General features: G+C 37.7%; 1 protein-coding gene across 1 annotated transcript in view; it reads right to left on the bottom strand.

Annotated features, from left to right (window-relative positions):
* The window catches only part of LOC126198463 (regulator of nonsense transcripts 1), a 106728-nt gene that overhangs the window by 48793 nt on the left and 33914 nt on the right, over positions 1–24021 (bottom strand). Inside the window, exons 5-8 of the mRNA XM_049934808.1 lie at positions 20672–20884; positions 7376–7548; positions 7053–7260; positions 6808–6967 (exon numbers count right to left, since the gene is read on the bottom strand). Coding sequence (XP_049790765.1) covers positions 6808–6967; positions 7053–7260; positions 7376–7548; positions 20672–20884 — 754 coding nt within the window. The remainder of the gene's footprint in view (positions 1–6807; positions 6968–7052; positions 7261–7375; positions 7549–20671; positions 20885–24021) is intronic.

Raw genomic sequence — 24021 nt, 5'->3', positions numbered from 1 at the left:
TTGTTACACTTAAGAAATATCACACAAAGGTGCCAGTAAAATTTTTAATGATGACATAAACGTCTGATCTTCAGAGTTCGAAATTCTTCTAAATGGCTCGTCATCAAAAGAGTTGATTTTTAAATGGGAGTCAAACGCTCAGATTTAAGAAATTCATGGTACGTTCTCGCATATACTTCAATTTACATAAAAGGTTATTTACTTTGAAAGTAACGCTTTTCAAACCACCATTCACATTATTTTCCCGCGACCTGTTAGAAATAGGTTCGTTTCAGCAGTTGCCAGAGAGCACAGATAATAGGCGACATCGCGCTTGCGCAGCTATTTTGACGTAGGAAGCCCGTATGTACGTACATGTAAAATATTAAAAGATCATACATTATGTCATGAAAGAAACAAGACATAAGAGGATGCTTCAAGAGCATCGGAATTTCATGAACCATACTAAAATGAGCACATTTAATGTGCATACTTAAAGTGTACATTTGTATGTCCAGATTCCCAATCAAGTAGACCTCGACCTGATATTAAGCTTTTCAGTGTGGTTTTCCGGATGTAAATTTTTTTGGAGCACCAAAAAATGGTTCAAATGGCTCTGAGCACTATGGGACTCAACATCTTAGGTCATAAGTCCCCTAGAACTTAGAACTACTTAAACCTAACTAACCTAAGGACATCACACACACCCATGCCCGAGGCAGGATTCGAACCTGCGACCGTAGCAGTCCCTCGGTTCCGGACTGCAGCGCCAGAACCGCTAGACCACTGCGGCCTGCTTTTGGAGCACCAGTACTGTGTTATATCATGTTTGGTTCTTTATTATGGCAAATTGCCTTATGTGCTAGAAGATGAAAACGTGCACTTGAAATGCAGCGAACAGTTGAAACTAGCCAGTACTGTGGAATTAAACATTTCGTTTCAAATACATTGACTGCCTCTGCAGAAAAAGTTTATAAAAGTCAAATTTCTTTAGCAAACAGACAAAAATAACTTCATTGTTCCGCAAGGCGATTAATGCTTGACTGTCAGAGAAGTGAAACAAAATAAAATCTGAAACTAATGACATATTTTAGCCTTGCGTAATTATGTGATTGCATTTTAATTCTCTTGATAGCTCCCGGCCAAAGATATCCATTTTGTTTTCATTTGACGTGAGAGTAAACGAAGGGGAAACAGCAAAATCACTAAATGTAAACACGGGTCACGTGGAGACTACCCACTATAACTCAAGATTGCTCTGCAGATCAGCCCCAGATCTACAATACTTGCGAACCGGGTCAATACTAACAAGGGAACCTCCCCATCGCACCCCCCTCAGAATTAGTTATAAGTTGGTACAGTGGATAGGCCTTGAAAAACTGAATACAGATCAATCGAGAAAACAGGAAGTAGTTGTGTGAAACTATGAAAAAATAAGCAAAATATTCAAATGAGTAGTCCATGTGTAAGATCGGCAACATCCATGTGGGTGTGCACCCATGAGCGCCGTGGTCCCGTGGTTAGCGTGTGCAGCTGCGGAACAATAGGTCCTTGGTTCAAGTCTTTCCTCGGGAGAAAATTTTAATTTTTTGTTTTCAGACAATTATCGAAGTTCAGGCACTCACATATAATCAACTTCGCTCTCCAAAATTCCAGGATATGTTCAGATTTGCTTGGACATATGCAGGATTTGACGGTCTACACACGGAAAAATTTGAGAACGTTAAAAACATATGTTTTGACAGAGCACAGGCAAAACTGTGCGACTGTGAAACTGTTGCATTCATTTGTTGCAGTTAATGTGACAAACTCTTATGTTTTCACACTTTTTTGGGAGTGATTATCACATCCACAAGAAAACCTAAATTGGGCAAGGTAGAAGAATCTTTTTACCCATTCACCAAGTGTACAAGTTAGGTGGGTCGACAACATATTCTTGTCATGTGACGCACATGCTGTCACCAGTGTCGTATAGAATATATCAGACGTGTTTTCCTGTGGAGGAATCCGTTGACCTATGACCTTGCAATCAAATGTTTTCGGTTTCCATTGGACAGGCACGTCCTTTCGGCTACTAATCGCACGGTTTTGCGGTGCAGTCGCAAAACACAGACACTAAACTTATTACAGTGAACAGAGACGTCAATGAACGAACGGAGAGATCATAACTTTGCAAAAATAAAGAAAGTAAACTTTTCACTCTAGCAAAGATTTGAACCAAGAACCTCTCGTTCCGCAGTTGCTCATGCTAACCACGGGACCACGGCGCTCCTGAACTCTGACTCTCCTAGATGTTGCCTATCTTGCACATGGACTACTCAGTTTGTATATTTTGCTTAGTTTTTTCATAGTTCCACACAACTTCTTCCTTTTTTCTTGATTGATCTGTGTTCAGTTTTTCAAGGCCTATCCACTGTGCCAACTTATAACTAAATCTGAGGGGGGTGCGATGGGGAGGTTCCCTTGTATTAAAAAAAAAAAAACACACACACACATTTTCAAAAATATGTTCATCTTGTAGCGCATATCTTTCTGAGAAGTCTGAAACATAAAATACATGTGTTCGAGGAAATGAGGACATATTATTTGGTCTTAAGTGTGGCAAAGTGCAGTGCCACGCCTCTTCGTAAAGCATTCTTGCACCGCACGTCACTGTATTTCGCTCTGTGGAACTGAAACGTGTATAATTTGTAATGGATACCATCAAACTATATTCTAATTGAAATGTCCTGTGGTGCCTCTCCTGCTCCCAGTCGGCTGGTTAGACAACCTGCCCCTCTTTTAAAAAAGAAAAAAAAAATCTCGCAATTAATAGCGGATGGGATTATTTGTAATCGGGAGAACAAGAACTCTTCAGCAAATTTGCACTTTTTATTGCCTATTAGCTAATAACTTGCTGTTTTGTGTGATATAAAATTAAATATACGATACATAAAACCAATAAAGACGATAAGCAAGAAATTACACAATTCTTCAATCCTTAGCTCCTAGCATTTTTTCTCTCTCTAATCTTGCTACAGCTTTACAAGGCATGATTTCCTTTCTGCAAAAAAAATCTGTTACTTCATCAAATTTCGTCAAACGTTTTGCTACATGAAAAATCGAAATGTCATTATCTAATACCGAAAAAGCTGTTAACGCAAATAATACCCAAGACCGGTGTGGTTTCTCGATCTGATTACACCTATTTTGTCACTGTCTGCTAGATAAAACAAAATAGGGCTTTCTAATATGGCAGCAATATTTTAACACACCAAATAAATGAGACTGTTTTGACACAAATGGCCATTTTTACAACAAGACAGAATATAAATCATGAAGTACCAATATCAAATGCCTATTAGGCCTACTACAAGCAAAAAGCTTTATGTTAGGAAATAGTTTCACATTTCATTCATACGCATCAATTTCTCAAGCATGAGATCGAAAAGTAGTATTACGAAAGTTTTATATAAATTTGGAATCGTCTTATTAATCCATATTTTGTGTGATGTCCCTGTTTCTTCTCCTTCCTCGTTCAAACAACCTTGTCATCACCAATTCTGTAGCTATTCCTGCCATTGTCAAAATTTGTTTTCCGATTAACCTCACTAACCCTGCCAGAATAACAGGTTTAGTTATCCTGCGATTATTTTCCAGTTAGGCACTATTACGTGTTCGTACAACACGTTTTCCGCGTTACTTCCAAAATAGAACTTAAGCGGCTGCTAGCCGGGGGCAGTACAACTGGTCCTTACTAGTATAGCGATCAGGCCAAAAATTTTCTGTCAAAATTTCATTTTCTTGGATACACCGAGAAGATAATACTTAATCTTTCTCACCTGTTATTCCTGTCAGATGTTTATTTCCATTCTGGTAGTCTGAATCTATAGATTTCGCTAGTAATTATAACAACGGTGATCATTCGCAAACCCAATCAACCACACAATCAGACAGCGATTGGCATTCATTCGTTCGGTTTTACTTCGCTCAGCTTGTATAGCCCCGTCCCCTTTTGTCTGCTGAAAGTTTATTTCTAGATGAGACGAGGATTCTCCTGACAGACATCACGCATTAAAAAATCAACTTATGATTCATTCAGAAATCAACTTAAAATGTGTTCAAAAACCAACAGGGAAGCGTTTCAAAATCATATGAATAATCGATAGATAAAAGTGCTCTGGATGCTAGGCGATTTGTGAAGCAAGTTCTTTTCCTCAAGAATATGAATTTGGCACCCCCTTTTGCCTGTAGCATCTAGATGCTTACTGTGACTGCTTGCACAGCCAACGGCCACATTCCTGCAGCCAGAAGTGGGACAATCTACAAGTCAAATGCGACTAAACTGCGCATGCGCACGAGCCCGCTCCTAACTCTAAAACGAATCCAATGCAAACAGTTGTGACTTCACGGCAGTTTGTTGTTATGAAGCATTGCATAGTCTTCTTAAAGACTTTGACACATTTTGCTGTTGGCAGACACTTGCACGAGCACTGTGTGTCGTTGTTGTATATGGTGCACTTCCTTTGCAATTTAAGTAATTTTTTTTTCTCTCTCTCGTTTACGTTTTATTGTTGAAGTATTGTTCTGCAGTAGCAGGATACAGTAGTATCTTTTGTTAGAGTATCGGTTCTTACCAGTCAGAATTCAAAAAATTTAACTGAAAACTAATACAATGAAAAATTCCCGGGGTTTTTCCCAGATCTCCCGGTTGTCCCGTGATGTACACACCCTGTATGAATGCTCAAAAGAAGGTCGATAAGGTGTTTAGGATATGACGGCCTTTGTTGTCCTAGCACATCAATTACTGAAGACAATGTGGAACAAGTGAAGAAAAGGTTCTGTAAAATTATCGAATCACTGTAAAAGAGGTTGCTGATGATACTAAATTATCCTTTGGCTTATACCATGCTTTTTTTTAATGATTAGGGCATAACGTCTAGCAGCAAAGTTTGTTCTGAAATAGTTGAATTTTGACCAAAAACGACGTCGTGTAGACATTGTTCAGAAATTGCTGAATGAAGTCAACAATGAACCAAAACTTCTATGAAAGGTTACAACAGACGACCAAAGATGGGTATATGGCTATCAAGTCGAAACCAAGGCATGATCGTCCCAATGAAAACTGCCTGAGGAGCAAAGACCAAAAAACCGTTACAGGTATAACCTATCTCAATACACTTTTTCTCCGATTGTTGCTTCATTTGACAGAAGAGGTACCCAACCTCATTTTGCAGCAGGATGGAGTCCCGCCACATTGGCATAACTTTGTAAACAGCCACTTCAATGAATATCTTCCACAGCACTGGATTGGTAATGCTTGGTCAAATGATGTTCCGTGCACGTTGTAGCCCTTGACCTTGTACCTATAGATTTTTTTTCTTTTGAGACTGTGTGAAGACATGGTTTATGCACCCTTATCTGCGAAGGACTTACAGCAGCTAAGGCACTGGATTGTTGGCAGGGGTAACTCCATTGGTCGGGCTACACTGGAAGTCAGGCAGGAACTGCAGTACCTGACAGGCATCTACCGTGCCACAAACGGAGCTCAGATTCAACATCCGTTAACATTCACAGAAACAGAGAGTTGCTTTCAATCTATATGTGGACTTCTGAAACAAAAGTCACAACTTCAGTCACAGGACTTTGTTCCATTCATTTTTAATCACCCTGTACTTTTCATCGTTATGAACCTAAATGTGAGCCACTATTAAGTAAAAGGAAACAATGGGCATAATAACGATTTCGCAATTCACTGATGGGAAAGAGGAAGAGAAAATATATTTACTAGCTGGTTTTCTATGAGCCAGTTAACTGTCGCCTCCCTGGTACACTTCAGGAGAGTTCATTGTTTCATCTCATTAAGTAGATTAGAAAGAAAACATCAATTTTTGTTTCCCTCACGGATGCATGCACATGCACGCATATAACCTACAAATGAAGGGAATATAGAACTGAAAAGCAGAGGTAAAATAAAATAAGGTATACCTACAGTTTTGAGGGAAGAATTAAAGGAAACAACAACAAATGGGACATCATGTGAGAAAGTTCAGCTGATTATGAATGCGTTATTCTTCAACCTTTGACTAAGGTTCATGAGTAGGTGCACAATTAATTTAAGTACTTCAACTATCAGTTCGATATCAGTGTGGATGTATACACCCCCAAATTAGCATTTTAGGGCAGCAACTTTCCCTCTTCATGAACTGTTTTTCATTATCTTGCCTACAATTAATAAATCTACTACTCAGGCTTCTTCAACTGGAAACATTACCAACTTCCACATTTTAGTAACATCACGTTACTAAAACATCTAGCAGCACTGAACCACACTGCATGTAAATTAATTTTCTCAACTGAAAAGGTGCAACAGATATGTAAAAATGCATGCATTAGCGTAGATTTAACAAAATTTTCACACTCAATTCTCTCAGAAGCCCAACTTATTCACAGATGGTTGTCACAGCACTAGTGGACTTTTATGTATATCAAGAATGCAGAGATAAGAGGACCTTTGCCTTAAAAATGAATGAAAAGTGCTCTTCGTGACATGGATAACTTAGTAGTTGAGACAGACAGACTTACCAGTATGTCCATCTTAATTCAAAGACACATTCAAGGACGATGCTTAAAAATAATACAGACATATACAGCATATTACCGTTGTGGGGAAAAAAGGCTGAAATCAAGTATTACAAGGAAGTACCCCGCACTTCACAAACGTTATTAACAAAGACAAAGGCCACCATGTAATGTTTACTACATTCTCAATATTGTACTGAATGTTCAGTTTGGGAAAATTTTCCCTCAGAAAGGCTCATTATATTTGTTAAGAGTGGCAAAACTAACCTGTGATCTGTTGAGATCTGGAAGATGTGGAGCAGAAAAATGTTTAGGCAAATGGCAACGAAATAACACTTCATCAACTTCATGCCCAAGTAAGCGATGATAAATGTAAGCAGACACAGAAGAATCATCCATCGCAAATTTTCTTAGTGCCTGCTGCATTCTGCAGACAAAAATTACAATACAATAATTTAATTTTACATATTTATCTAATAAAGATTGATAAAATATAAAGTTGCATGAAATACCTATCAAATGAAGTTGACTTCCAAATGAAGTCTACAACAAAATGTGAACTACATTCAGTTGGTGCACCACTGTTGTTCTTCAACTCAATACCCACTTCTTCACCAAAGTTGTCTGGTATTTTTATGACGTGACCAACACCAGACCACGGTTTATGCATCTCTCCCAAGTAACGCAGTCTCAGTTCATCACCATGCATGAGTTTCATGTCTGCAATTTCAATGCATAATTTAGTTTTCAATTTTGAAATTCAGTTCTGAACTGTTAGTACTCAAAAGAACAGCTTCTACAAACATAGTTTCAAACAGAATTAGTTGCAACATACCACCATCAGTTTTTGCCAGTGTGAAGTATGCAATTATTTTTTTGTTCAAGCCAACATCCCATCTAACTTCTATATTCTCCTGTGTCTGAGACTCTTTCAGTTTCTTGTCATAATCAGCTTCCAACTTGACAAGAGGTCCAAATATATTCTGATACTGATAGCCATCTTCATATCTAAAAATAAAACAAAGAAACCATTGTTAGAAAAACTAACTCTAAATTTTCACACCAGTAATTATTAGTTAGGATGATAATAATACAGATTTTCTTATCATCTCAGAAAATGTGTTCTGAGTTGGATGGCTTACACCACATGCTTGGAATTTCCGAGAGCTGATTAATGCCAGTTTGTAGACATTTTTAATCTACACTAATAATAAAATCGTAAAACTACTGTGTCTGTCAGTCTATTTCAACATGCTAATCTGCAAAACTACTGAAACAATTTACATAGGGCTTTCATGAGTCGCCTGAGCACTGCTTGGAAAAAAAGACATCATAATTTTTAAAAAAGAGAAAATTTGAAGTTTTAGAAGCTTGTTCAGGCTAGGTAGTTTGGATGTTTACTTTCGTGATGGCACAGTGCACCAGAGAACCACTGAGTGCACTGTTAATTTTTCAGATGTTCAAGTCAGTGATACAATTAAGTGCCACTATCTTATCTTTATGAATACAAACTACTGTTGAATTTCCTCAGCTAGGATACACAAACTTACTGATTTCACTTATGTACTAAAATCTTAACGAAATTGTCTTGTTCTTTCAATAGGTTTCGTTTATATTTGGCTTCTTGGCTAGGAATAACTAATTTACTGACGAAGTGATGCTATAAGGGTTTGGTTTTTACTGATTGATGGGTAGAACCCTAAAAAATGGTGGTATGTAAAGGCCCCCTTCTTTAGCTTCCATTGCAAAGCATGTTTTTTTTTCCTTTTTCTTTTTTAAGGATGCAAAGACAACTGAGGTCATAAGTGTCCATCTCATAATCTTAGAAGATCAAGATGTAAAAGAAACTGAAAGTTACTATACATTAAGCCCAATTGACAGAAGGAAACAAGCTTAAAACAAGGTCTCCCCTTTGGGGAAAGTTCCACAAATTAAGCTGTACAGAAAGCGGAGTTCTTGAACTGAAGATTAAAAGTCCTTTGCCATACTGCTAAGATGGATAAAAAGTGAAACGCGGTCAACAGCCAACAAGTCATTCGCTACAACAACCGATACCTCAGACGGTAAACACACACTGGAACGTAACCGGTTAAAAAAGGATATTGAACCCAGAAATGGCAAACCATCAAAGGTCGATGACAATGAGCACAAAGTGTTGGGGGATCACCACTTAACAAATGACGATGGCTAAAAAGACAGTGGCCAATACGCAACCTTGCTGAAATGATCTTGCGGTGAGAGATCCAAGAGGTGGTCAGCCAAGCCACTGGGAGAATTTAAATTCCCCGCAGTCTGTTCCCGTTGTACTGGTTATCTTACTGGTTTCTTAAGTAACTGAAGAATTGTTTATAGAACCTTACAGGGTTAGTGTGGTAGGACTGCACACTCACCACGTGTTATTGGTTTCCATTCAATAAGCTATTTGAATGGGAATAGCAAGTCCAGTCCCAGCACAATTTCAGCACGAATTTGTTAGTAGTTGCTGAAAGATCACATACCCAGTAACTGCAGATCTTGCTTGTCTAGGGGGTTTCATTGTTTTCTTTGCCTGCAAAATGATCATTCCAACATCAAGCATGGCCTGGGTTTTCTTACGTTTAAACAAACTCCACTGGATTGGCAATACTTTTTGCTAAGCATTATATTTATTCAAACTTTTTGTTCCGAACTACACTATTTGCAATGAAAGTTCGCACTTCTTAACATTTTTAGTATGAATATTGATTATCTAACTCCATTATACATCACTGGTTACAAAAGCACTACTGTCTTCCTCCAAGACTGAAAAAGAAGTGGCGGGCAAGCTAACATGTGTCCGGAAGTTGCAGATATTCCATTATTTATTACATTACAAAAGAACATATTCATAATTAAATTAATAAAGTAAGCATGTTTCCTGGCAACATAATACAGTCATGAAATTACTTCAACTCCTTACTATGGGTATCATACTCTTCACTTTAGATGAACCTTATTTCCGATGGTCGATTACATTACACCGTGAAGAGAAGACCAGTGGTGATGTTAAAGTGATATCATCTGCTGAAAGACAACACGGAGAGCATCCGAAGGAATGACAAAGTTAGCAGGTGCCGAAGTAGGAAGACTGGAAGACTGCAGCATCAGCAGCCTCATTTCCCGTTAGATGGACATGACCAGAAACCCCAGTCTTTCCTGAAGGAAATGGTGCAGGCAGCCTCATGTATAGTGATGGAGGATACCAGTTCTCCAACAGGTGTTGTAGGCTTTCTCCAAATCAAAAAACATTGCCACCATCTTCTTTCCACAGAAAACCATTCACGACATTGGTTGACAAAGTGACGAGACGGTCAACTGTAGAACGGCGCACTCTAAATCCACAATGTGCAGTGGTTAGTAGATTGCAAGACGCGAGCCACCATATCAGCCAGCCATGAATCATACATTCCATCACCTTGCAAACACAGCTGGTGAGAATATAGGGCAGTGGTCAGAAGGAAGGTGTCTGTCCTTACTGTATAGGTATTAGTATGCAGTGGTTTTGAAGCGGACCAGAAGGAAATGTGAAAGGTCAAAATAGATGTGATTACACAATTTTGTTTCTTGAAGGCAGGAAACAAATGAATGCTGTGATTCGAGAAAAGCAGCCGTAATTCCTTCTTGTTGGATCTAATGCAACAAATTCACACAGCGAGTCACAGGTTAGAGTACTTTTCCTTTATCTGGATCTCCTGGACGGCCCACTCATCGAGATACACGGGACACTCACAGGATGAGGCGGTATCGTCACCATTACAAATGATACAGTGGGGGCGAGGAGGTGGCCAATCGCCCTTGTGAGCATCTCTATAATAAGTAACATATTTGGCTGTGTGTAACAGAACACGTGGGTGTGGTTGTCATGTTAACACTGGTAGAATGCATCAGCTTTGGAATGTACGGTTGGACTGTGATAACTTCATAGCCTGCCTTAATCTTCAATGGAAACACTACTTATTCAGATGTAAGAAAAAGAGTGCGAGTAGGCACTAAGTTTGCATCAACCTTTTTCATTACCCAATGGACCGCAGTGGTGCCCTGATCAGAGATATAATTTTGGATTTCTTCCTCCATCAGACCATGAAGCAGCTGAGTGTAAATAATACACGCAAAGAATCCAGTGTACAATGGGCCTCAACATGAACAGGACAACCACTTATGAGCAAAGCTGTAAGCAGTTATTGGGCTTGAAAATCACAATTGGTCTCCAGAAGCAAAGTCCCATTACGTAAGCAAGAGCAGGATTTCATAGGGCCCACAATTGCAGCAACACAAGGAGGAAGAAGAAACACCTCAAATGCCAAAGCAGAGGAAGGGGAGGAGATAGGGAGCGAGGAAAAAGCAGACGAGGGATTGTTCCGATACAGTGTTACCAAACCTACAGAACACATTCCTGGGAGTGTTCAAGATATGTTCTCCGCGGTACGGGAAAAAGAATAGCAGGGCAATAGACAAAGAGCACAGAAAGGGAAGAGGTTCCACAAAGACTTAGGATCTACAGCAGCCAAGCATGAACTCAGCGGAGAGTGGCGAGCCTCCTGGCAGAAAAGCATGGGCATGTGACTAGTGCAGAAATATAAGAACAGGAAACTGTTGACACTCTAATGACCAACAATGTGTACCTACACAAGAAATCAATAAGAGACCAAATTTTTGTTATAGGTTTGTGATTTACTTCCAATTATGTTAACTGCCACAAATTATCATAAAACGTATGGTGGTAAGCGATAATGATAAAAACAATGAAATCCTACCAGTTAAAAAGTAATTTTTTCACATTACTGAAAAATACACAAATGAGAACTTCCAATAGAAGCCTGAACATGCCACACCTGTCACAGGATGAAACAGTGAGTAACTGTGCTCATTTAATTTACAGCACTGTTGACTGACAGGCCTCATCCTCATTAAGCCATTTCACTCCAATCCTTTGCAACCGGTTTCATACTGTTTCCAACAATTCATTTAATTTTGAACTCTCAGGTACATTTTTTAAGTATCCAGTCTAATTTCATGCACAAACTTTTCCTTGATTGTCATCCTTTCAGACTGCTAATGGTAAAAGTGTATCCACTTATTTGTCAGTTACCACCACAAATAACCGAGCAAGTTGTCAACAGAACATTCTCATAAACAAAGCAGCTGATTACTTCAGGTAGTAGCCAGCTCCAACACTTCCTATTACTTCTACTTTCTATTGTATGACTACACTTTAAACAGTTGTACATAAAAGACTTTAATATTTTCTCCTTTCCTCAAAATTAAGGACAAGAAGTAATTTTTAGAACAACACAAATCAAAACACACAATATTTTTTTTTTTTTTGTAGCACTTTGGTAGTGTGAAATTATTTACCAAGATTTTACTGTCTAATATAAGAGCATTACTGAAGGATAAAAACCATAACCACAAGCTACCTAACTATACTCTAATCCTTATTTTAACTAAAAAAATCCCTTACATGTTATATACTAGGGAAGTGCTAAATTGTGACTTTTCGATACCTGCGAACACTATATTTTTGGTAACTGTGATTCTTAGTTGTGATTAGTTGTAGTTTAAAATCGCAGTAAATTAATTCATAACTTGTATTTCTCCAAACTCTACAATGCTATTTCTGTGACTTGCACGATTTCTGTTACTTATGAAATTTCTGCGACTTACACGATTTATCACAATATACAGAAGTCACGTTTGTCCAGAGAGAAAATTTCATCTCAACAAAACAGTCAGTAGGAAGCAGATTTTAAATTTGTTTTTCCTATGGCTTTGATTTTGTATTAATGGAGTACATCTGAAAATATTAATAGTGGGACGTTGAGAATCTTAACGTAAATCGCCACACAGTACAGTAGATATTCATGTTTAGAATATTGATTCTAACCCCTTTTTACGTTCTCTGGTATCTGAACCCCATTATCAGTCAATCCATATAAAGGTAATTCAAAATACCATTGACAGCAGAACTGGAGTAGTTGCCACAGCATCTTTAGACAGACTGTCTTTGTCCGAAGAAAAGATAGTTTGTGGATGAACTTCATGAGATTGTTTATTGCCAAGTGCGAAACCATCCCAATCTATTGCTTTCATTATCAGAAATATCAGCACTTTTACACTGTGAATTATATTGGTAGTTATTAGTAGCAGTAGCAAGATTTAATAATAGTCATGATTTTTGAAACAGTTTGTACTTCAATTACTGGCTGCTGAACATACCCATCCAAACCTAGGAGACTATCATGAAGATTCAGGACAACTCTTAAAGAATTCGCAGCTTAAGTGGGCCATAACTGACAAAATAAGGGTGCAAAATGAGTACTGGAACAGTGGGCCGTTGAAGTCATTATGCACTGTGAAAGGGAAGATAAATAAATGTGAAATATGCTGAGAGTGAATAACAAAAACTCACTTTTCCCTTTGTGTAAGCATCTCACACCCCAAAATTTTCTGCATTGTAGTTGCTGATAAAGTGAAATGTAGCATAGCCCAAGGTCTAGGTTAGGTTAGAGGGTTTTCTGGTTTAAGACTGATGTTCTGCAAGTGAAAATTGTGGGAAGTGCCGACTTCCAGCTAAAAGTTGATATTGGGAAGCTGGTCCCAAGCCCTGATGGAAGAGGAGGAAGGGGAGCGGGAGGAGTAACACCTCATTAAAAAACCTTTGTTCATCTGACCCAGGTGATAGTACGTTGTAAGGGTTCCTTGCCAGGATAACGGCGAAAACCCCAATGGCAGTGAAAGCCGAGATGCAGATCATCGCAACAGAGGACCTGGCAGAAGAGCCAAACGTTATAAAGCATATACAGGCTCTTTCAACATCCAAATACTTATTCAAACTGGTAGATTACAGAATGTTACTAGAGAACTCTGACAGAAAATTCAAGTCCTTCCACTTTAAGAGATTAGATTCACCGATTTGAAAACCACTACTGTATCTTTAAAAGCAAAATGGACAAGAAAATATGCAAAGGAGGTGCATTGTTTCACATGGCCTTTATTGTGAATAAAGACATTGTTGACTCTGTTAGAGATGTAAATCAAACCCGCAATAGACTAATGATCAAATGAATGAAGCACACCCACAAGACATATATAATTATTAATGTTCATACATCTACAAACATTGACAACAAAAAAGAACCTGAGAAAACAGAAATTTTTTGGGAAAAAGATCTGTAGCACCAACCAACATCCTTACACTCTGCATAGTTCCACTGTAGCATCAACTTATGTGCATGTATTTGAATCATTTTTATATTAATTCCAATGCCATTTTGACAGTGTCTTTGAATCCATATCAATATTTCACCATCTAGTTTTGGTCATTTTACATTCATTCAGTCCTGTATCTGCACATTTAGTATACCTAATTTTTTTTCCGCTATCCTTTACTATGCCGTCAATTACAAATGTTTTTTTTTCTGTTGGTGGAGGGTTGAAAAGCCACTCAGTTGCTATGTTTACATTTCAGAGGAGGACATACAAATTCTCCTTGGTGATTTCAAAACACAAATTGGCAAAGAGAGGAAATATTAAAAAAAGTCAGGAATTACCCTGCACTCAAATTCGCAAAAAAGAATGTGTCGACTCATTGACTTGTGCCAACACAACAATCTAAAAAGCATATCAACATAACTTGAAAGACCCATAAGAAAAGGAAAACATTGTGATCCCCCATCCTTCAGCTAGGTGAATCTCAAATAGATGTCCACCTGCTTAGCTGGATGGTGAGGTGCTTGCCTCCCACGCAAGTGGGCCCTGAACTGAACAATCCGGTCGGGTTGGATATTTTCTCTGCTCAGGGACTGGGTGTTGTGCTGTCCTCCTCATCATTTCATCCTCATCCCCAGCACGCAAGTCGCCCGAACTTCCCCAGATGCCATACATTCATTTCCATTTTTTCCAAATAGATCATGTTGCAATCTCCTACGATTTCCAAAAAGAGATACACGATGATCACGTTGGCAGAGGGGGAAAGAAAAGATTCTGACCACAATCTTACCAGAGTCAAAATTAAATTTACACCAAAGGAAATGCTGAAAGAAACCACCACTAATTCCCAAATTAGATTTGAAGAAAATCCAAGAATTAAAGATTATGGAAAAAAAACCTGCAAACATCTGGAGAGATTCCCTAAAGAAAATTATACAGAAGCCAAGTGAACTGATCCCATTAAAGAAAAAATCCAAACACCTGAGGTGGAATTCAAATTGTGATAACGTAATAGAAGAGAGATAACGAGCCTTCTGAAACTACAACTGTGACAAATCAGAAACCACCCATGAGAATTTTTTCAAAGTCAGAAAATAAACAGCTAAAATACTTACATAAACTGAAAAAATATCTTAATGAACAGCTAAACTCAACTGAAGAAGACTTTAGGAACAATAAAACAAACAACTTTTACAAAACATTTGCAAATCAAACCGAAGGATACACTTCATGAAACCTCTGTTTTAGGAAACATAATCGAAAATTGACACTAACTAACAAAGAAAATTGTCCAGAATTGGCCAAATTATTTCTCAAAACTTCTAAATTGCTCAAAACCAGCAAGAGATTCCCCACTTTACAAACAGAACACAGGAATTACACTTCACTACAACCAACTCAAGAACAAATTTACACACACATTAGAAAGCTCAAAAATAATAAATCATTGGGAGAAGACGGAATGTAACTGAACTACTGAAGAACCTCTGTTCAAATTCCTTAAAAGAAATCACAAAAATCATTCAAGAAATATGGCAGACAGAAAATATTCCAGAGGATTGGAAATGTGCACTAACTCATCCATTGCACAAAAAGGGAGAGATCGAATGTAAACAACTACAGAGGCACTTCACTTTTGCCAATCATTTGCAAAATCTTATCCGCTTGTCTCCTGAAGAACACACAAGAACAACTGGAACATACCAAGCAGGCTTTCGACCTAATGCATTGTACCTGAACAGAACTTTAATCTTAAAATTATTTTAAAAATTGAAGCAATCAGGACGAAACCAATAGTTTGCACATTCATTTTTTTTTTTTAAAGTATACAATTTTATAGATAGATGATCTCTGTGTAATACTTTGGAAGAACGTCGACTAGACACCGAAACTCTAAAACTGACTGAACAAACACAGACAGAAACCAAATCAAAAATTAAATTCATAGATGAAATTTTGGAACCATTCTTAATTAAAACAGAAGACAAGGAAATGGAATCTCGCCACTGTTACTCAAGTTAGGTTTATGCGAAGTAATGAAAGAATGGGAAATGGTTCTAAAAAAGGAATCTAGACCCTCAAAGAATGTGTAGAGAAGATTGGCCTCCAAATCTCCAGGAGAAGACAATCACGTGTTCAAAGATCAACAGACTAACACTAAGTATCTCCGTGAAATTAATAAACCCGGGGAAAAAAAAAAAATAAATAATCACGGATTGCAGAAAATCAAGAAAGCGTCCAGACTCGTTCAAAATTTGTATAACCCAGAAATGCCTGTCAAAAGGCACTAAAATCAGGTACAACAACACAGTAATCCAACCGACGGTCACACATGCAAGTGTAACACAAGCAATGAATTGAAAACTAGGTTTACAAGAAATTAAGGAAGTAGTGAGAAAGATTATTTAAAAAATTCTGGGACAAAAATACACACATGATGGATACAGACTGCAAACCACTGAAACAGAAAAATTATCAAACATCAAACCTGACAGCAGAAAGATACGAATGAAGTTCTACGGACACCTAGACAGATTACCCGGAAAAAGACTATCTAAACATCTACTGGACTATGCGACACCACTTACAGTGGTGGGGAATGTCCAATATAAAATTCCAGCCATGCATTTTAGTGCTGCTGCCAGACAGATTACCAAGCATAAAATTTTTATCAGAATAAATTAGCTTTTTGGTTCATTTATTAAACCATAAGTGCGTTATACTTCCATAGCATGAACCAAACCTCCTTCGAAAGAAGTACAAACTTCGCCAAACAAACGGCACACAGCTCTGAATGTTAAATGCTGCTTGCGACTTCTAGATGTGACAGAACTCTCCTTCTAGATGTGACTGAACTTGCAGCCAGATTCTGTACAGTAGTTATATCTGTAACTTCTCAATCACTTTGATAATGACAAATGTACAATTTCTTGTCCACCCCTAGTAGCTAATCCTAGGTGTAAGCCAGAATAAGTTGTTTGGAATTGTGAGCTGTCCAGCTGGACGTATTTTAATATTTTACTTCTATAAATAGACGACAGAGTAAGATTTATTACATATGACAGCACAAAAAAAGCAATTGCTGATATATGAATTACCTACCTTGTTACAAAGGGGCCAATCACATTATGGGGTGCACAGATGTGTCCATGAGAGTAAAGAACACTAACTGTGATTGTAGTAGTAGGACAACTTGACACTTAGCATGGAGTCAAAAACGGTAAGAGGTATCTAAAGGCCAGCAACTGCAGCATAATGCTCAGTGGCGTAGTTGACGGTCTAGTACGCAACTGCATGGTGACTAGGTTTGTTTCATACCTGCCTTAATGCAATTCTCTCCCTCTACACACATTACTCCATTAATTTGTTTCAGCAGCTATCACAAAATTAATAGAACAAACTGTTCACAGATCTTATGAAGATATTTCAGTCCTCAAAATGGCTGGGCACTTATCCTGTTCAAGACTTTTAATTCAGTGACTGTTTGCAGTTTGCAAGGAAGAGAGATCAGTAATAAATCTTATTTGCTGCCACCTTCTCCCACGTAGCTACGGTGGTATTCTAGGGCCATCATGGGTTCTTTGCACAGGGTCCAGTCAGTTTTCTCACATGGTTCATTTTATTTCTGCCCACATGTTTTCAGCAGGGATTAGATGCGGTGCATGGGATGGCCAATTGGAAAGAGAAAGCTCATTCTGTTCTGCAAACCTCTGCTGCATCATAGCTGATAGGTTTATAAGGGACTGGTCTTGCACTGAACAAATTACACCTGCAGAATATAGCTGTCACACAGACTGGACCACAATATTATGTATTATACAGGTATACTAGGCAGCATCACGTGTACCATCTATCCTGCGAAGCATGCGAAGTTCACAGGAACACATCTAGCCATGAACTGCCTTAGACAAATGGCCACTGGATGTATTTGAGGTCAAAACAGGTACACTGCAGCCTGCATATTCTAACTAAACCACCGATGACTGAACACAATGCTGATTCATCTGAAAATATCACATTCCACAAGTCATAACTGACACTTTCCTTGGCAAATGTTGATCGTTAGAGTTGATGGTCATCACAGAGCCTCTCCTTCAAAGTCCAGTACCCAAAACCAACTGCGTTCTCCAGTGTCTTGATAATAGTTTATCCATCGTCATCCAGAAACACTGTACAATGCCCTGGCCTCCAATGTCATCAAATTCCCTTCCTCCACAAGGGCAATGATGAAAGTACGAATAGCCCATTGATGGTGAGGCATTGCACATGAATAATGTGACTTGAGCGAAAGTGATGTAATGCTGGCATCTGAAGTCACTCTTATACTGTCACTGGCTATTAGAAAACGAATGGTATGCTTGCAGTTCTGAATTGGCACAACACACTGTCAGCCTATTACTGTGTAATACCTATGACTCTGTGCGATTAATTCTCGTGTTTTATGTCAAATACAGATAGTAAATTTATTCTTCAACCCAGTGTGGTGAAGCAAGCTGGGATATTTTTACTCCCCCTCTTGTTTTGCCATCTGCCTCCTTAAAATTTACTTTTCACTAATTACCATTAACATACATGAGTATAATCTGAGTTTTCATAAGAGAGAGAGAGAGAGAGAGAGAGAGAGAGAGAGAGAGAGAGAGAGAGAGAGAGAGAGATTGTCCCTCCGTTTTAAAGAATATAACACCAGATCTAATTGTGTGCTTAATTTTATGTGTGTAATTGATTTTCTAATTTATTTTGACTTATTAGCTACTATCTTTCATTATAGGGTGAAATCAGTAATTGTTTCGTAAAATAAATTCTATTGTTGACTTATAAACAAATATAAATTCTGCACTAATTATAAACATTTGGAGAAATAACTAATAGTATTCTTAAAGAATCTATTGGGATTTATTTGAAAACATGTTAGCAAAGCCAGCCCTTAATTAATTCTGAAGTAATTAACAGTTTTGTCAGAAGTATTGTTTGCATAACGATATCTGTTAATTTCATCATTTAAACACATAATTCAGCTTAACCCTTGTAGTAAGAGAAACTGTTAAAGAGAAGGAAGTTCTTGATGTATTCAGTTAATTTAATGAGAAGTTTCAATTGCAATTTCTATAAATTAAACAATGAACAATCTATAGTTTCAGTGCCTATTATTGAGAAGATGTATAAGGGACCGATTTTTGGTCCCGAGACAGTCAGTCCATGGCCAAGTTTCAGACGACGAACACATATTGATTACAACAGCAACAACAATTCAATAACTTAACTATGAAATAAGTGTAATACAAATAAGCCATGTTTTAAACAATGACAGTGTCTGTTCAATATGTACCTTATTGTCCTGAAAAAAACTGAACTATGTGGTTAGGTTTCTACTGCTCGTAGATGTTCAACAGTAAACTACTGTAGCAGCATATGAGTGTTTGCCTGCAATGAGGCTTATTGAAAGTTAAACATTAGTGCACTGGGCATATAACTGTAATATTCGGGGGTTGTGAACAATAAAAGTAAAGAACTGTGAAACGCAACTGCGCACTTGTTGGCTACATTATTTACAGTAGTCAGTGTTGAAATTACAAACCCCATTTTTCAGCCAGTGTAGCAACACAGTACGTCGACACCAAGGACAATCAACAAAGAAATAAAGCAGACGAACTTCACACCAGGAACGGCATTCTTAACCCGAAGTGATTAACAGCCAAAAATTTGTTGCACCTTCTGTAGAAAATTAGCAGCACATCATCGAAACATGTTTCCTTATAACACAATGGAGAGCTTCATAGACAACAAATTTCTGAGCCAGAATACTGTCTCTCTTACAGGGAAATAAATATGCGCATAAAACTGACAAGATCAGTTTCCTATAATTTTTGAAATAGTATTTCCTCACCTGCATGTTCCCAATGTAAATAGAAAAATATGGCATGCAGCATTTCACTCATTTCATTACTGTACTGGACTTTTAACTCTGGCTGAGATTTCCACTGGCCAATTTTTGTGCTGTCAAGTGTATAAACTTATTTCAGCAAAGAATTCACTTGGTGCAAGAATCTTTTTTCTCCATCATTTGCTAGAACTCATAACAGGTACTAAATGTACTACTACTGAATACGCCCAAAGGAAACATCTCCAACTTTTCACATGCTGCTGCAGACACCATACAAAAGTACTGTACTGTTAAGCATTTACTTCCTTCATAGACATTTTGAGCATATATTAAGTAGAGTACATTTTAATGACTACACAATGTTGAAATACTTTGGCCTTGAGTACTGTTGACTAAACTTCTAATGCATTGATGACAACTTCAAATATAATCTTCTTGCAAGTAAAGGCTAATTTTTTTCTCTGTGGTATTATTGCTATCTCTCACCATGACTTGCAGTCAGCTCAAGACAGAAAACCAATAGTAACAGATTAACAGCTGCTGCGGAAAATAGCCACGCAAACAAATTTAACACAATTGGCAAGTTTCTGCTTTCATAAAAATTTCACAACAAATTGCTTTTTGTAATACTTCCTGTTAAATCATGCTTTGCTTTTTTCTTCTCCATATATGATATCACACTAGCACTTTTAGTTCTCTTTTTCCCCAATTTCAACCTCCCAGTGAACTTTCATGCTTTTGCAGCATAAATTAATACTACAGAATATAATGCTATTGCTGCACATGCAAAATAGGTACTTATACGAATACACTGTATTCACTGCAAACACATTAAGAATCATCAAACACATTAAGAAATAACAGAATTTTCCTGAGGCAGTTAATATTCACACAAAAGCTCAGAAACAAAGTAACTAACCACAACAAAAATGTGAACTCAAAAAGTCACAACTGAAACTTTATGAAATTATCATAATGACACATTTTAGTAGGTAACTTAAGTAATGTAACTTGCAAAAGTACCTCAATAAAACTTGTTGTGGTTCTTCATCCACACCAGGTTTCTCCAAATCTTGGAACGTTGCATCAATATTGTCTTTCCACAGTTCCTCTAGCTTATTTATTTGCTGAGCTGTTATCTGTCTTGCACGCAACTGCTCTTGTTCCAGAGGGATCTTCACCAGCCATGTAAGGAAGCATCTGTCTGCAATCAGTGGTTTCCACTGTTCCTGGTCCCTGAATTATTAAATTTTTGCACTGAGTGAAATTTTCAAACATACCCAGACAAAATTTATTACAGACATGGTAACTTGACTGTGAAAACTGCAAAGAAAAAATATAAAAAAATTATATTTTTGTTTTTGCTTCTTAATATTTAAATGTTTAGAAGAATTTGTGAAGCAGTTGTTGGATTGGGTTGATTTGGCGAAGGAGACCAGACGGCGAGGTCATCGGTCCCATCGCATTAGGGAAGGAAGTCGGCCATGCCCTTTCAAAGGAACCATCCCAGCATTTACCTGAAGCGATTTAGGGAAATCGCGGAAAACGTAAATCAGGATGGCTGGACACAGGATTGAACCGTTGTCCTCCCGAATAAGAGTCCAGTGTACTAACCACTGTGCCACCTTGCGCGGCGAAGCAGTTGTCACATCAGACATATTCCTTAGAAAATGAAAATGTTTTTAAAAAAATCTTTGCAACTGAAAAACCGTAACTCCAGTTTTCTCTCTGTGCTAAAAACCAAATGGCCATTATACTACAGTATAGAGTAGTAGAAGTGACAGCCGGTAGAGGTTACTACTGGTCGCATACATGTGTTTGGCCCCTGATCGGAAGATGCTGGGAGCGAAAGCTTGCAATCGGCTAATTGCTTATATGTCATAAAAGAAACAAACATGTAATGTATTAATGCATCACAGAAGTGACACAAAAGTTGATAGTGAGTCACTGCAAGGACCAAGTACATGTAACTTATTTCTGTAAATAATATTAACTATTTATTGTTACAGTGCACAAAACTGTTAGGTAGCTATGGCTGGCAATGAGCACAAGCATTCCTGAGCGGCACAAAGTCAGCCAACTTCTACTGATTACAAAGGGGACAGGAAAAGTGTGCACCCAGTCATGTAACTGTCAGTATTGACCAACTAGGATCACGTTAATAACTTCAGTTCCTCTTCTTTCTTTGTTGTTGTTTCCTACTTTTTCCAGTATTCCCACATTTTCTCCCCATGAAGTCTCTTCCTTTTTTCTGTCCATGTTGTACCCGAGTTTTTATTTCTTCTGCTTCGAAAGCCTTCCAAATTTAGTAATTTTTTAAAAACTGTTTCTTTCTGCTATTTCTGATTCTTTGATGTTTCTTTCTAGAGGTAGAGGTGTCCGAAAAACGTTAATCTTCGATTGACCATTACTTCAGATATTTTTCTCTATAGTCTTGTAGATCTCCTCATTACTTCTTACTTTCCAACTGTCTGCAGTTTTTATTGCACCCATTCTTTTTCTAATAATCCTTCTTTCCAGTACCTCTAGTTTGTCCATCTTATAGTTCATCATTAGGCATTCAGATCCATATAAACATTCGGGTCGTACCACTGTGGTGTAGTGTTTTAGTTTTGTTTTTCTAGACATTCATTTCTTATTGTAAATATTTTTGGTCAAAACATATACTCTTTCTATTTTGTTAATTCTAAGAGTTTTCTAATCCATTCTGTTGTATAGTCTCTCCAAGATATTTAAATTTATTTACTCACTCTATTTTACCTATTTGTGTTTCTATGAATTTTGGCGCATTTTTTATATTTGCCATGAATTTTGTTTTTTCAGCTGAAGTTTTGAGGCCAGTTCTGTTGGCTATTTTTTCCAGGAGGTTTATCTGAATAACTGCTTCTGTCAGGTTTTCTGAAAGTACTGCAAAATCATCTGCAAAAGCCAAGCAGTTTACCTGAATTCCATCTGTTTTCCTTCCTGAGTTATTAGTTCAATTTTGTGATTTTTTAGCTCCGAATTCCAGAGTCTTACACTTTTTTCTAGAACACAATTAAACAGTAGAGGTGATAAACCATCACCTTGCCTAACGCCAGTTTTTATTTCAAATGGCTGAGATACTTCTCCCATAAATTTGACTTTAGATATTGTACCTATTAGTGTTTCATGAATTATGTTTGCTAATTTTGATTTACCAGCTCTTTATTTTTATCAGGTACTATCAGTTCTTGTTTGTGCGATGACTCTTTTTCAAGAGAAGCAGAGTCAAAAATAAGTTTGACAGAACCTCAAAGATAATATGCTTCACTTCCTTACCTGTCAGTAATAGTGAAAGTCTTTGTGGCTCATGGTCAGAGCAGCTCGCGTTCTAGAGCTTCCTTACCATACAGTGGTCACCAGCCGCTTGATGGCAGCCAACATCTACCCTAGTATCATGATGCGGTGCATTTTAGGCACGTTACTGCTCTTGCTAGGTTTGAGCATAAAGTTGTTTATTATTGAAGTGTGATTTACTGTGTGAAATAACTGTCAGTGGCATATTGTTCACTTTGGACTTAATAAAGAGATGAAAGAAGCACAGGCACCTCACAAATTTTTTTTTCACATGTGAGGCAAGTGCTATCTCATTAAGTAAGTCACAAAAGGATTTTCTTGTTTCAAGAAACATTATATTGGCCTCAATGATTTTCCAGCTTCAATACATCTTCATAATTTACAAATGTGATGAACTGCAATGATTTGAACTTTGTGAGATATTTGCATTCAATAAGCAAGGTTCAAAAGTTGGCAACTTAAGTACTGCTTGCTCTAATAAAAATAATAAGAATTGTAGGGGGTGTCTTAAGGCACTTTTGCTTGAACATTATCGGTTTGTTCACTGGGCACTCCTGGGGACTATTTGTGATTCCTTTGTACTAATTACTTAATAAGAAATTAATAGCTGAGCCCCCCCCCCTCTCCACAAAAAAAAAAAAGATGTATCCTCAGGCAAAGAGGAGTTTTAATGACTTAATACTTTGCACCTGATGGCATAAAAACGGTGCTATGCATTACAAAATGCTCCCCAGGGAGTCTCCGTATCAGCTGGCATTCATTACCAATGACAGACATCTTTCATTCACATTTTATCAAAAAATGTGAAACAAAACTGCATGATAACGCCTGCCTGTCCTCTGCTGATTTCACAAAAGAACCATCCAGGAGTTGAGTTTGTTTTGGAAGTCATCCCCAACTCTTATTATTCTTGTTTTCTGCCCCCCAAATGTTTACTCCCCTCCACAGCTTATGGAGCAACTATGAAGGAAACTCCTTTTGGGCAAAAATACCCTTCGAACCTAGCTTGACAACATCTTTAACTCTGAACCAGTATGTCTCCACAGGCATGGAAT

The sequence above is a fragment of the Schistocerca nitens genome, chromosome 8 (genome assembly GCF_023898315.1).
Source record: "Schistocerca nitens isolate TAMUIC-IGC-003100 chromosome 8, iqSchNite1.1, whole genome shotgun sequence".
In the NCBI taxonomy this organism is placed as follows: Eukaryota; Metazoa; Arthropoda; class Insecta; order Orthoptera; family Acrididae; genus Schistocerca; species Schistocerca nitens.
Note: the sequence above shows the minus strand (reverse complement) of the source record. Positions and strands in the feature narration are given on the sequence as shown.